Source organism: Gossypium raimondii, chromosome 11, assembly GCF_025698545.1.
Source record: "Gossypium raimondii isolate GPD5lz chromosome 11, ASM2569854v1, whole genome shotgun sequence".
Classification (NCBI taxonomy): domain Eukaryota; kingdom Viridiplantae; phylum Streptophyta; class Magnoliopsida; order Malvales; family Malvaceae; genus Gossypium; species Gossypium raimondii.
This window is the reverse complement of record NC_068575.1, coordinates 33,933,776-33,944,577: the sequence shown is the minus strand read 5'-3', so window position 1 is coordinate 33,944,577 and position 10,802 is coordinate 33,933,776. Positions and strand designations below refer to the sequence as shown.

General features: G+C 35.4%; 2 protein-coding genes and 1 non-coding gene across 4 annotated transcripts; 1 reads left to right on the top strand and 2 right to left on the bottom strand.

Moving 5' to 3' along the window:
- Positions 1-1,000: 1,000 nt before the first annotated feature.
- LOC128035102 (U5 spliceosomal RNA) lies at positions 1,001-1,115 on the bottom strand. The gene has a single exon (XR_008191506.1). It is a non-coding gene; the product is annotated as a U5 spliceosomal RNA (small nuclear RNA).
- Positions 1,116-1,146: 31 nt separating this feature from the next.
- On the top strand, positions 1,147-3,981 carry LOC105804143 (uncharacterized). Of its 2 annotated transcripts, XM_012636635.2 has the most exons (9): positions 1,153-1,510; positions 1,862-1,932; positions 2,098-2,179; positions 2,394-2,461; positions 2,567-2,707; positions 2,942-2,983; positions 3,115-3,251; positions 3,371-3,472; positions 3,560-3,981. In XM_012636635.2, exons 3-9 carry the CDS (start codon positions 2,100-2,102, stop codon positions 3,686-3,688), a joined length of 699 nt encoding a protein of 232 aa, XP_012492089.1. In that variant the 5' UTR covers positions 1,153-1,510; positions 1,862-1,932; positions 2,098-2,099; the 3' UTR covers positions 3,689-3,981. The 2 variants fall into 2 exon arrangements, with proteins under 2 accessions (XP_012492091.1, XP_012492089.1); XM_012636637.2 differs by lacking the exon at positions 1,862-1,932 and having other exon boundaries at positions 1,147-1,510.
- Positions 3,982-3,992: 11 nt separating this feature from the next.
- On the bottom strand, positions 3,993-7,995 carry LOC105804142 (O-fucosyltransferase 39). Its single transcript, XM_012636634.2, has 10 exons — positions 7,569-7,995; positions 6,971-7,033; positions 6,797-6,878; positions 6,627-6,697; positions 6,409-6,497; positions 6,089-6,292; positions 5,589-5,859; positions 4,999-5,226; positions 4,715-4,912; positions 3,993-4,585 (listed from the first exon to the last, which is right to left on the bottom strand). The coding sequence occupies exons 1-10, from the start codon at positions 7,707-7,709 to the stop codon at positions 4,376-4,378; spliced, it is 1,557 nt and encodes a 518-aa protein (XP_012492088.1). The 5' UTR covers positions 7,710-7,995; the 3' UTR covers positions 3,993-4,375.
- Between the last annotated feature and the right edge of the window lie 2,807 nt (positions 7,996-10,802).

Here is a 10,802-nt window from a genome sequence, read left to right as displayed (position 1 = left end):
TGTCTGTGGTTCAACAGGTATATTTCACTTTTTTTTTTTAAAGTTTTTCCATGTATTTGGATGTCTGCGGCTATGAACTCGGTTACTTCAAAATGCGAGTAGTCAGAGTAGTATTCATGTTAATATTGTTGTACTTATTGTTAACTCACTGGATCCATTCTTCCAACAGAAACTAACCAAGCTATTAAGCAGCAGCTTTTAAATTTTGTAAGATCTTTGGGTATTGCATGTCGATTTAAGCATAGCTACTGGCTCAAATATCATTTGATATAGGAGACTAGCACTGCTTTGTTTCTGGCAAGCTCATCAGCAAAACTGAAGTCTGGTTCCAATCTGTTCTCTTCAAATGGGGTCTCTCTCTCATAATTCGATCTTCCACAACTACCACACTTCTGGGGCACGCTTAGATGACGAATTCGTTAGCTGGTTGATTTGTATTATATTTAGGAATCTTATTCTACTGAAACTGGTTTCTTGTAATGCTTCATGGTAACTGTTTTCCTGACCATTGCTGTGACATAAATCAATTGATATTGACTACTATGTTCATGTTACCGGTATGGTTTTATAATAAATATAAAAGAACAGAAGTGCAGGTGCTGTCCTGTCTGGAGTAGTACTTTTGTGTCAAGGTAAGAGGACCTTATTGTAAACTGTAAACTTCCAATGATGGATGTTGATTTCAGGGTGATCAATCTCTAAAAGACGGTTTGGTATATATGTGAGTTCATGGCTCCTCACATCTTTTTCCCTCCAATAAAGGGTTACCGTCCGTAGTGACATATCCACATTAACCCATAATTCATCCACCTATGCCTCACAAACAGAAGAGAGTCAACGGCTTCAACTCAATTTGAGCTGAGTGAAATTCCTGACACTCACACAGCTCGAAGGATGCAGAGAAAGTGAGCATACCTATCAAATCGCTATGGCTTCCTCCAATTACAAGACAGAAGCTACTAAAAACCCCAACCTTTTTGAAACTAAATTGGAATGGGGGCAGTCAACAAGGAATGCCCTTCCAAAAATTGGCGTATGCCGCTTAAAGTGACGAGCACACGGTATTCTTTAGTAAAAGGCGAAAGAATAGTTCGCTCTGTGCTCATCACACGGCTCCGTAATTTTAAATCCATTCTACGCTTTGCTTTATAAAGATGAGGAGAAGCTGCTACTTGCTTTCTCCACGCGATGTGGGATTTAGTTTATGGTCTTTTACGTTTTATCCACTTGTACGGTGAGCAGAAGTCACTGGACTTGAGATAAAATTCTGTCAAATTGAGCAACGCTGTAAAAGATAATCATAACTGAAACAACAGTAACTAAAACCCTAAAACAAAATACATAAAGCCTATTTGCTGGTGCCGATTTGACCTCCCTCACTCAGCCCGACAGCCCGTCTCAGTCCCGGCCTCCCTTGCTTGCTTCGCCTTCGGCCACTAGCACTCCTCCCTTAGTCCCTTGGCTTGCTTGCTCTACCCACAGCTGAGCCTCTTGTATTCACTGAATCGCTGTAAGTTCTTTTGCAATTAAGTTCTTGTATTCACTGAATCAAGCTTTGCTGATTTTTTTAGGGAAATTTTCTTGATGAAGTATTGGTTTAAGAGATAGGCTTTGGGGGAAAAGTTAAAATTCACATGAGCATTGAAATGCTGGTTTGTGTGTCTGTGCAGTGGGATTAGCAGAATTTTTTAGATATTTCGTTTCTTGTCTTTCTTTTTTGAGTTATTTTTCAATCAATTGCAACAAATTGTTTATGAGACTATGAGTGGTCTTGTTCCGGCAAAGTGTTGCCTTTGTTTATGGGAATCAACGTTGGCTTTATTCGACTCAGTTTTTAAGACTATTAAGCTTTGTGAAACAGAGATTTCCCATACTGCCATATGGAAGCATTATAGATTTTTAGGGAATTTTGCGGATTCAGAGTCACATAAGGTATACTTTATCTTCATCTTTTCTCAAAGTTCAGAATTTCCTTTACACAATTAAGTTAGCCATTTCATTGCTTTTATCTGCTAAAAATGGTGCTTTGTACCTCTTTTTTGGTTATAATCTATATGACTACTTTCTGAAGCTCCTTTTTTTTTTTCTTTTTTGCAGGAATGGAAGGTGAAGAAGAGAAGAAATTAAAAGAAGAAACGAAGTATAAGATTTTCCAAATTTATAAAGATTTTTTGACAGGGTAATCAATACATAAAACTTTGTTCACAGTTATTAAACGTACTCCAATGCTTCTATACATTGGATTTTGCTGTGTTCATTCGTTAGTTGCTTTAGAAATTGTATATCGACACCTTAGTATGGAGGGTTTTTTCTTTTCTTTTTTTGATAGAAATAAAAATTATGAAGTGTTGGGTTTTCGCTGAATTCTGAACTGGTGCTTTGGGGCATTGCAGGGTGGCAAAGCTTGATGAATTGGTGCCTGTTGGAGGCAGACTACTTACGGGCTTTCAGCAAGGACTAGGTCAGTGCTTTCTGAACCAGCATTATGTTTTTTATCCATTGCAATTGTTGGGGAGGTGTCCTTGCCATTTCCCTTAGTGATAGTATTTTCTCAATTATCTTTCAGAGTTTCTTCTACGCCCTCCAATAAAGAAGACATCCAAGTTGATTGAGAACATTCTTAAAGCCAATGAAACCAAGAGGTTAAAGTCGTACCTTGAAGCTGGTTGTATTAACAGTCATGACCGTGTAGAAAATACGAGCAAGTGTAAGTACTTTAGTTTTTCATAGATAAAGCATTCTTTGGTTGATACCTAGAAACAGTGAGTACTTATGACTGTAAGCTAAGTGACTTAAGGGTTTCATCTATGGGATAAACGCTAGATTATGTATTACATGCTTTGTTCTAGTGAATCAGCAGTAGTAATTCACCTTGTATGCGAACTATCCTGCTTATTCTGTATGACTTATATTCTTACGTAATGATCTTTCATATCAGAAGTGCATACATGCCTACATGGACTACATGATCATTTGATTAAAGGTAACATTTTGCAATCTTATTGTTCATGTATGTACTTTTATACAGTAAATGTCTTTTTAAGGGTGAATAAGTGTTTACAGTTTTTTACTATTGAAATTGATATGTTTCAAGTAACAACTTATGGTGTGCAGTGAAAAGCATACTGAATGAACTCGAATGCCTCTTGGGAGTTGCCACAACTGCACTACAAATGGCAAATGAACATTTATCTCCATTGATGGACATGGAATCTGTCGTCGGACTAGACCCACAAGAAAGTAGTGGAGAAGTAGGTTTTATGTTTCAACTCTCTTCGTTGTAAAAGATGGTTTGTTGTTTCTTTCTGCCTGTTGGAATTCCCTACTGAAAGTTGAATATCTAGCTGAAAGATCCTTTTTCCTCCTTTAGGATGAGATGACTTCATCTCGTGTTCGAGAACCTGAAGTGACGGATTATGCTGCCGTCATGGGGATAATTTATAGTATGGTGAAGCAAGATTATACAATGCAGGTACTGCTTGAAATGCGCTATCTTAGTTTCTGTTTTCTCTTTTGTTCTTCTCTTGAACAGTGACCCAACATCACCCTTCTATTGCAGAATAAGATTGTTACTTCTTTAAACCTCAAGTCATCATCAGAAGAGCTAGAGAGCTATTCATTGATGTGGTCATTGCGACCTTACGTCAATGATCAAACTATGAAGCTAGCTTGGAAACTTGTTCCTTGAAACATATGTGTGTTTTGTAAAGAACCCGAAAATGGAATTTATGTTGAACCAAGCCCTGCATTGCTATACGAGCAAATCAACCGTGGCATCTCCATAGCATGAGACCAGGACATGGGACACAAGTTTCTGGCACCAAACAAGAGGATGTTCGGTGAAACCTACGATGGAGCTGTATTTGATCGAATTGTCAAGTACGTTTATATGTTCTTCTGATCGTCTTACAATGTATCATTTGTTTATCTCGGAAGCATTGACGATATATTAATCAAAACCTTTTTTACTGTTCAAAAGAACTCAAAGTCTATTGGCAGAATGCAAAGATGTTTGATATAATATTTGACACAATAAAGGTAAAGTGTTACAAAAATGACAACTTCACCGGCATGCCTACAAACAAAATTGAAATCTGCCGATGAATTGCATAAACATCCACATGTTCAACCCACATGTTCAACTCCACAGCTCTCTATATAAAATACCACCATCAATACAGTACACAATGCACACTACGAACGCTAGATGTAAAAATACTTCTATCCAAAGGGGAGAAGAGAAATGGGATTGCTGCTTATTAACATTATGGTTACAAATGAAACTACAGCTTGGAACTATAGAAAGGGGTTCTCTTTGTTGCTTATTTACGATATCAATGGTAAAGGCATTTTGGCTTCCTTGGGTAAATACGGCTTAAGCATGGCACATGCAATCAGGAGCAGGATATGTATATATGGACTGTTTTGGTTTCCTTAACCTGAGTTGCCCTTGTCTGTTTTGATGCCCTTCCACCACTGCCTGACGGAACTGCGACCAACTGATGTTTTTGTTAAGGAATAGTTGTCCCAACAATACCATATTTGGCCTTATGGTCTTCATGTTCTCAAAAGTTCGATGCCCCACCTGTTTGCATCATTGTAACTGTCATCTATTAGCAGCTTCATATGTATACAGTTTACCCAGCACAAGGCAGGAAAATTCATTGCATTCACCAATTCATGGTGCATTATTCTATGAGCCAGAAGTACTCACCAAAGCATTGTGCATATTCCCAGGAGAAGCTGAGACAAAGATGTCACTATGCATCCCGACATGGTAATCAACAGCAGCCAACAAAGAAGCTTTTCCTTTTATATGGACCCTTTCCGCCGAAGAGGCTAGGCTCTTTTTGTCTTCCATCAAGGGGAAGAGGTTTCGTAATGTGGAAATCCTAGCTTCCCCTCCATATACCTGGAATACAATGAATTCGAAGTTGTGAGGGAAAGTGTAGGGAAGAGAAGTAACGCTGCAAAACCAAAGTTTGTAAGACAATGGACCTTGTGGGAGGCAAGATAAAGACGGGTATTATTGTCGAAACCCAAAGCTGCTAGCAGCAATCCGACTTCTTCAGGAGTCAACGGGCAACGCCCCTGACTTCTCAACTCTTTGTCTGTAAACTGTGAATTGAGAACTCTTCCTTGCCAAATTGTTTGCCGGTACTTGGCCAGAGCCAATTTTTCAGCCTTACCCCCACCGAAATCACAGGCCGAATGGGCAGCCATATCCTGCACGTATTAAAGGTTAGTGAGAAAACCAGTGACTGGCCATAAAATAGAAAGTCATTGGAGAAAACACTAAAATCAAATAGGTTAATCATCTTCCATCCTTAAAGCTTGTTAACTGAACTAATGTATAAAGAGTGTTAAACTGTGTATGTAACCATGTAACTTTGACAACAGATGGCCATCTCACATTTTCTACGGATACCGCATGTATAAGTTTTGCAGGCAGATAGTGTACATGGTCGAAATGATCAAACAGATATCTTAACAACAGAGCTCAAGCATATAGAGAAGTAAATGTTTACAGTTCTTATCTTTTAATATGCTCAATGAGGAACTCAATCTACAGTATAAGCTGGTTATACCTTATCAAATCGAAGGTGTAACACAACAAATTTTTGCGGATTTTGTTTGCCATTTTGATCGGTGGTCTCCCTGAGATAGTCAGTGCTACTTGCTTGACTTTGACCTGGAGGATACCTTAGGCGATGGACAAGGGCATCTCCCAGTGCTCTAATGTGCGGAACAAAAACAAGCGCTTTAAAATTGACTTTACATCGTAGTTGCTGGATCTCACTCGGCAGGTTGTCAAAAGACAAACGGTGAGAGAATGGAGAAATTGCAGCAATCCCATTACTGTACCAAAACAGGACATGCTTTTAGATCACACAAATTGGCAAGTGAAAGAAACTGGGATAAAATCACAAAACTGGGCAAACAGGTTAGCTCACATTTCCTAAACTAAAACCATGGCAGGAACTGACATGTTCGAGTGCATGACAGGGTACAAAAACGTCCTTAAGCCCAAAACTTCTAAAATCTACTAAACCGTGTATTAAAACAAAATGTTCATGCTGCTACCAACCTCTGCAGTACGGGAAAGACGTTTTCAAGATACCAGTTTGCAGATGCATGAACAGGTGCTCTTTTTATTCTGGTGCCTCGAATAGCAGTGGCATAATACTCCCTTGTGCTCCACGAGAATTCATCAGGAAGCACTTTGATGATCGGGATGTCATCCTTCAACACATTCATAAAGTGATCCACATCAAATATATCCATGAATGAGCTGCAGGGAAAGTAATTGCTTCAGAAAAAACGCTTCCTTAGAACCGACGCAAAAAACCAGACATTTCCCATTGGAATAAGCAACGGAAAAGGAAAAATTCCTTCCCTATAAAGTACCTTGAATCTTGCCAGACAGGATTTACTTCAAGATGCGGGATCACAAGCGTTGCGTTCAGTATTTTAGCAACTGCAACAGCATCACATATCTACAAAAACAGTAAATGTAACACCTTACCATCTAATTCCTTTCCCAAAACAAACATTTGACTGAAAATATCGGAATGGTTCACAATTCTCGACTCCTCTAAGCATGTAAAATAGATACGAAAACCTACCCCCATTCTTTGCTGGTTGAGTCCCCCATCAAGAAATACCTGTAGATATCCTTCTGATTTCTGTGGCAATGCTGCCCACCGTAAACTCCAGTTTCAGTGTCTCATAACTCAGCAAATATTAACAATCATGAAGAAACCAAAACTAGAAAATCTCATGGCTAATAACTCACAAGGGGCATTTACAGATCCAAGATATGGTCTCCACCCTTGGTCAGCCAGAGGAGCCCAGAGATCAGATTGCTCCCCAGTAAGCTGAATAGGAACATAGAAATAAATCAGACAAAAAAATTACAAGTCCAGGCACACACAGGGGCAGATGCCGCTTAAGAAACATATCTACTCACACGTTCGCGCTGTAAGGCACTCCTGAGTAAACGTAAATGCCTAGGTTTAGGGACATTCCACTCCTGCAACAAAGGTTAAGTTATGAGCATTTCATTTGTCGTGTTATTCGAATATATGTTCAGTACGGGTATATTTAATTTTACAAGGCCTTTAGAGGATCGCGTCTCATGTTCAAATATATATGGGACACAAGTGCCACCATGTCCGACAGGATATTCCAGGAAAGATAAAAGAATGAGTTTGAGCAACATACCCTATTAACAATTATTGGTTATAAATTTCTACTTTCCAGTTGAAGTGAATTAACTATATATATTATCACCAAAGAGAATAATGCCATATTTGGCATAATTTTTAATAAAGCAATCGGATTATCAGACACATAGCTACATAAGCTTGCAGTTAGCCACAAACTTCAGTCGGCAAATTAAACTCCAAACCATCCGTACTTTCCATTTTTAGTAAATTGCAAAAAATTTCTCTCAAACAACTCCAAACTTCCCGTTTATCTTTCCATGAAATTTACAGGAACCCAGAACTCACATTTTTTTTCCCTAGAAAATTAAGCAAAGAAAAAATTTTGATATAGAAACATACCGAGAACGTAGAAGGAGAAGCATGGGTGAATGGAGTAAATAAACAAGGAAAAATAAGTGGGAAAATCAACACAAATAACCCACACATTGCTTTTCTTCTAAGAAGCTGATAACAATGCCTCTGATAATTTAATCTCATCATCACTCTTCCCTTAAAGCTGAGAAACCCAGATCTCCAAATGATCACTTTCCTCAGTTTTTTTTTCTTTGTTGGATTTGCTAGGCCTTGATAGCGAAAAGCACTCAAACAAGCAAAGCTTAAAACAAAAATTTAATCAATATAGCCGAAAAGAAGAAACATAGAAGAAGGAAGAAGCAGACTCAAGCACCCAGCCAACACCGCATGCATCACCTTCTCTTCGTTTCTCACATTGTGGCCTTACTTAAGGCGCCTGACATAGACACCTGTAAAGCTTTGATTATGAGAAACGGTGTCCTTTATTTCTTAAGGGGGGACCCATAAGGAACATATATACCCCATGGATAAAGTTGGAAACTTGGTGGTCGTGCACGGAAAATCACAGTAAAATATGAATTAGTGGGTAAAAGTTATTTCTTTATTTTTCACAAGTGTTTCGTTAGAGACAAAAATAAGACCGTTGGGTGCGGTGGGGGGATTTGTGAAACTTTTGATTAAAGTAACAACCTTTAAGGGAGAATAGTGATGAGAATGTGATTAGATGAGAGCACCGACGCAGACGCAGACGCTACGCTACCTTCGAAAGTATTCAAGTCTTTTTAGGTACTACATTCATGCATATAGAAAACATGGTAGTCATGATCACATTTTTCCGGGGACCCATGTTTTTGGATGAATGTGAAAGATCATTGATTTAGGTTCCGAATCAACCATAGTATTTTTGTTAATCTAATATGATTTATCAATTTAAATAAAAGAATTTTAAAAATATATAAATTAATAAAAAATTATATATTTTGATATTTCATTAATTTTAAATAGTAGTATAAGTTTTTTTGGGCGAGTGGGGTCAAGTTTGAACTTGAAATTTTTTAAAATTAAACTTTAACTTGATCTAATCTAATTTACAAACATTTCTATCATACAAAGACTAAATTAGCCTAAAAGAACATAGTATAGGAACACTTTATAAAATTTTACCAAAATATAATCTATGCATAACTCGTAAATTGAGAATTATTAATTGAAAATTACTGTAATTTTGACTCATACATATAGGTAAAAAAATCCATTAATTTTGTTGATTAATAATTTCATTAAAAAATGGAAAAATCACCTTCCTTCCTTTATGTCTTGGTCTTATTGTCATTCATACCTTGTCAAAATCGGCTCATATTTTCTTCTTTCCTTTTGTTATAAGGATTCGACATTAAGACCACTCATTTAGGTGATTAAAATGATTTATTATTTTATTATATTATAAGCATTGATGTTTTCAGAAAAAAATTAACTTATTTAGAATAAAAGAAAGAAAGAAAAAGGTAATCACGTGTCAATAGTTGGAGACAAAATATCTACATTATGTATGTTGTTTTCATATATTATTAGTATAGTTTTTCCCACTTTTCGATGATGGGTTAATTTTTAACTCTAAGTTATAGAGTAAATATTTAAAGATTATAGTATTTAGTATTCCTACTTTTACTTTTAAGAAATTAGTCCCTCTATTTTACTTAATTTAAAATTTTAAATCTAATTAAATTATTTTATTAAATTCACTAGTGTGATATTTTGAAATTAAAAAATATCCACTTACGTAATACCCATGTAACGAAAGAAAAGCGATAGACTTGAACTTCACAAATGATTTCAAGAGTGTTTACAACTCTTAAAAGTTATATCAACACTTTAATCAAATATAGTATTTGGGCTAATCAATGACATTATTAAAGTTGAGACACTAAATTATATAAAATAAAATAAAAAGTTGAAGTAAAAAGATTAGATCTTATATTTGAGTGTAGCACATAGACCAAAATTAAAATTTGACCATTGTTATATAATCTTAAATTTGAGGATACCATAGGCACCAAAATTGAAAATTTACCATTAATGCAAAAAGAAAAGGGTAAAAGTTGATCCATTGTATATATGTGAGGATCACATAGGGACTAAAATTGAAAATTTACCCTTTTTATATGATGCAAAAGAAAAGAAAAGAAAAGAAGTGACACGTATCAACTAAGTTGAACCTTCTTTTTATATAAATGATAGATTATAGACCCTGCTTATAAATTTAAAAACTCAACGATAATCCTTAAAATATTTTGAAACTCGGATTGTAGTTTTCCTCTTATTATTAAAATTGATTAATTATTTAGGGATTTATTGTGATTGGAGGAGTGGGTTCCAATATTTTAAGTTAGCTTAAACCTAATTTTATAAAAATTTTGTGATATATTTAATTAATATTTAATTATTTTTAAAAATAATTCGTTTGGTTTTATTAATAGGGTCTGGGAACAAGTGTCCATTAAATACATCTTAAGCAACTAATAAAAATGGTAATCAAAAAGAAAATAGTTCTCAAAAGGAACTAAAAGGAAAACTTTTCCTTTAAAATATTCTTTTGAATATAAAATTTATATGTAATTTGATACATGAACTTTGATTTGGTGCAATTATACTCTCGAAACTTGAATTGTGGTTCATACATATACATGAAATTTTTATTTTGATTTGGATTCGATTGTATATATTTAAAGAAATAAACGAATACATTTATTTTCTTATTGAGTTAATATAATTATTTGTGTATACAATATATCAAGGTAAAATGATACTAATTTAATAATGTTGTTAATGATTTGTGACAACTTAATCAAATCAAAATTTTATATATAAAATTGTACAAAATGAAAGTTTATGTATGACATTGCATATTGGATCAAAGTTTATATATAGTTTAGATATTTGTCCTTATTTTAAACACGTCCTTTTTTTTTTTTTGTTTAAACTTATTTTTTCAGGCGCAATATCTTAACTTAAATCCTTCTAAATCTCAAAAAAGAAAAGAATGTATTGATATAGCATTAGATACCCTCCTCCTCCAGCTAGACAAAGTTCCTTTCCATGATTAAAATGCAACGATACTTGACTTCTTGCTTAAAGAAACAAAGACCAAACAGCTTCTATTCACAAGAAAGTAAAGCATCCTAGACAAAGAAAAAGAACATGTGAAAATTTAAAGAGAGGTCACCGAAATAAGCAGTCAACTAGTTTATTTTTTGCACTAAAAAGACATGGGCCTGAGGC

Excerpts from the sequence above, each read along its gene's own strand:
- LOC105804143 (XM_012636637.2), top strand. The coding sequence starts at position 2,100 with ATGGAAGGTGAAGAAGAGAAGAAATTAAAAGAAGAAACGAAGTATAAG. Across the intron at positions 2,462-2,566 it reads GGGCTTTCAGCAAGGACTAG|AGTTTCTTCTACGCCCTCCA; the intron begins GTCAGTGCTTTC and ends ATTATCTTTCAG. Across the intron at positions 3,473-3,559 it reads AGCAAGATTATACAATGCAG|AATAAGATTGTTACTTCTTT; the intron begins GTACTGCTTGAA and ends CTTCTATTGCAG.
- LOC105804142 (XM_012636634.2), bottom strand. The coding sequence starts at position 7,709 with ATGATGAGATTAAATTATCAGAGGCATTGTTATCAGCTTCTTAGAAGA. Across the intron at positions 6,879-6,970 it reads GTGCCTTACAGCGCGAACGT|CTTACTGGGGAGCAATCTGA; the intron begins GTGAGTAGATAT and ends GTTCCTATTCAG. Across the intron at positions 6,698-6,796 it reads TGGATCTGTAAATGCCCCTT|CATTGCCACAGAAATCAGAA; the intron begins GTGAGTTATTAG and ends TACGGTGGGCAG.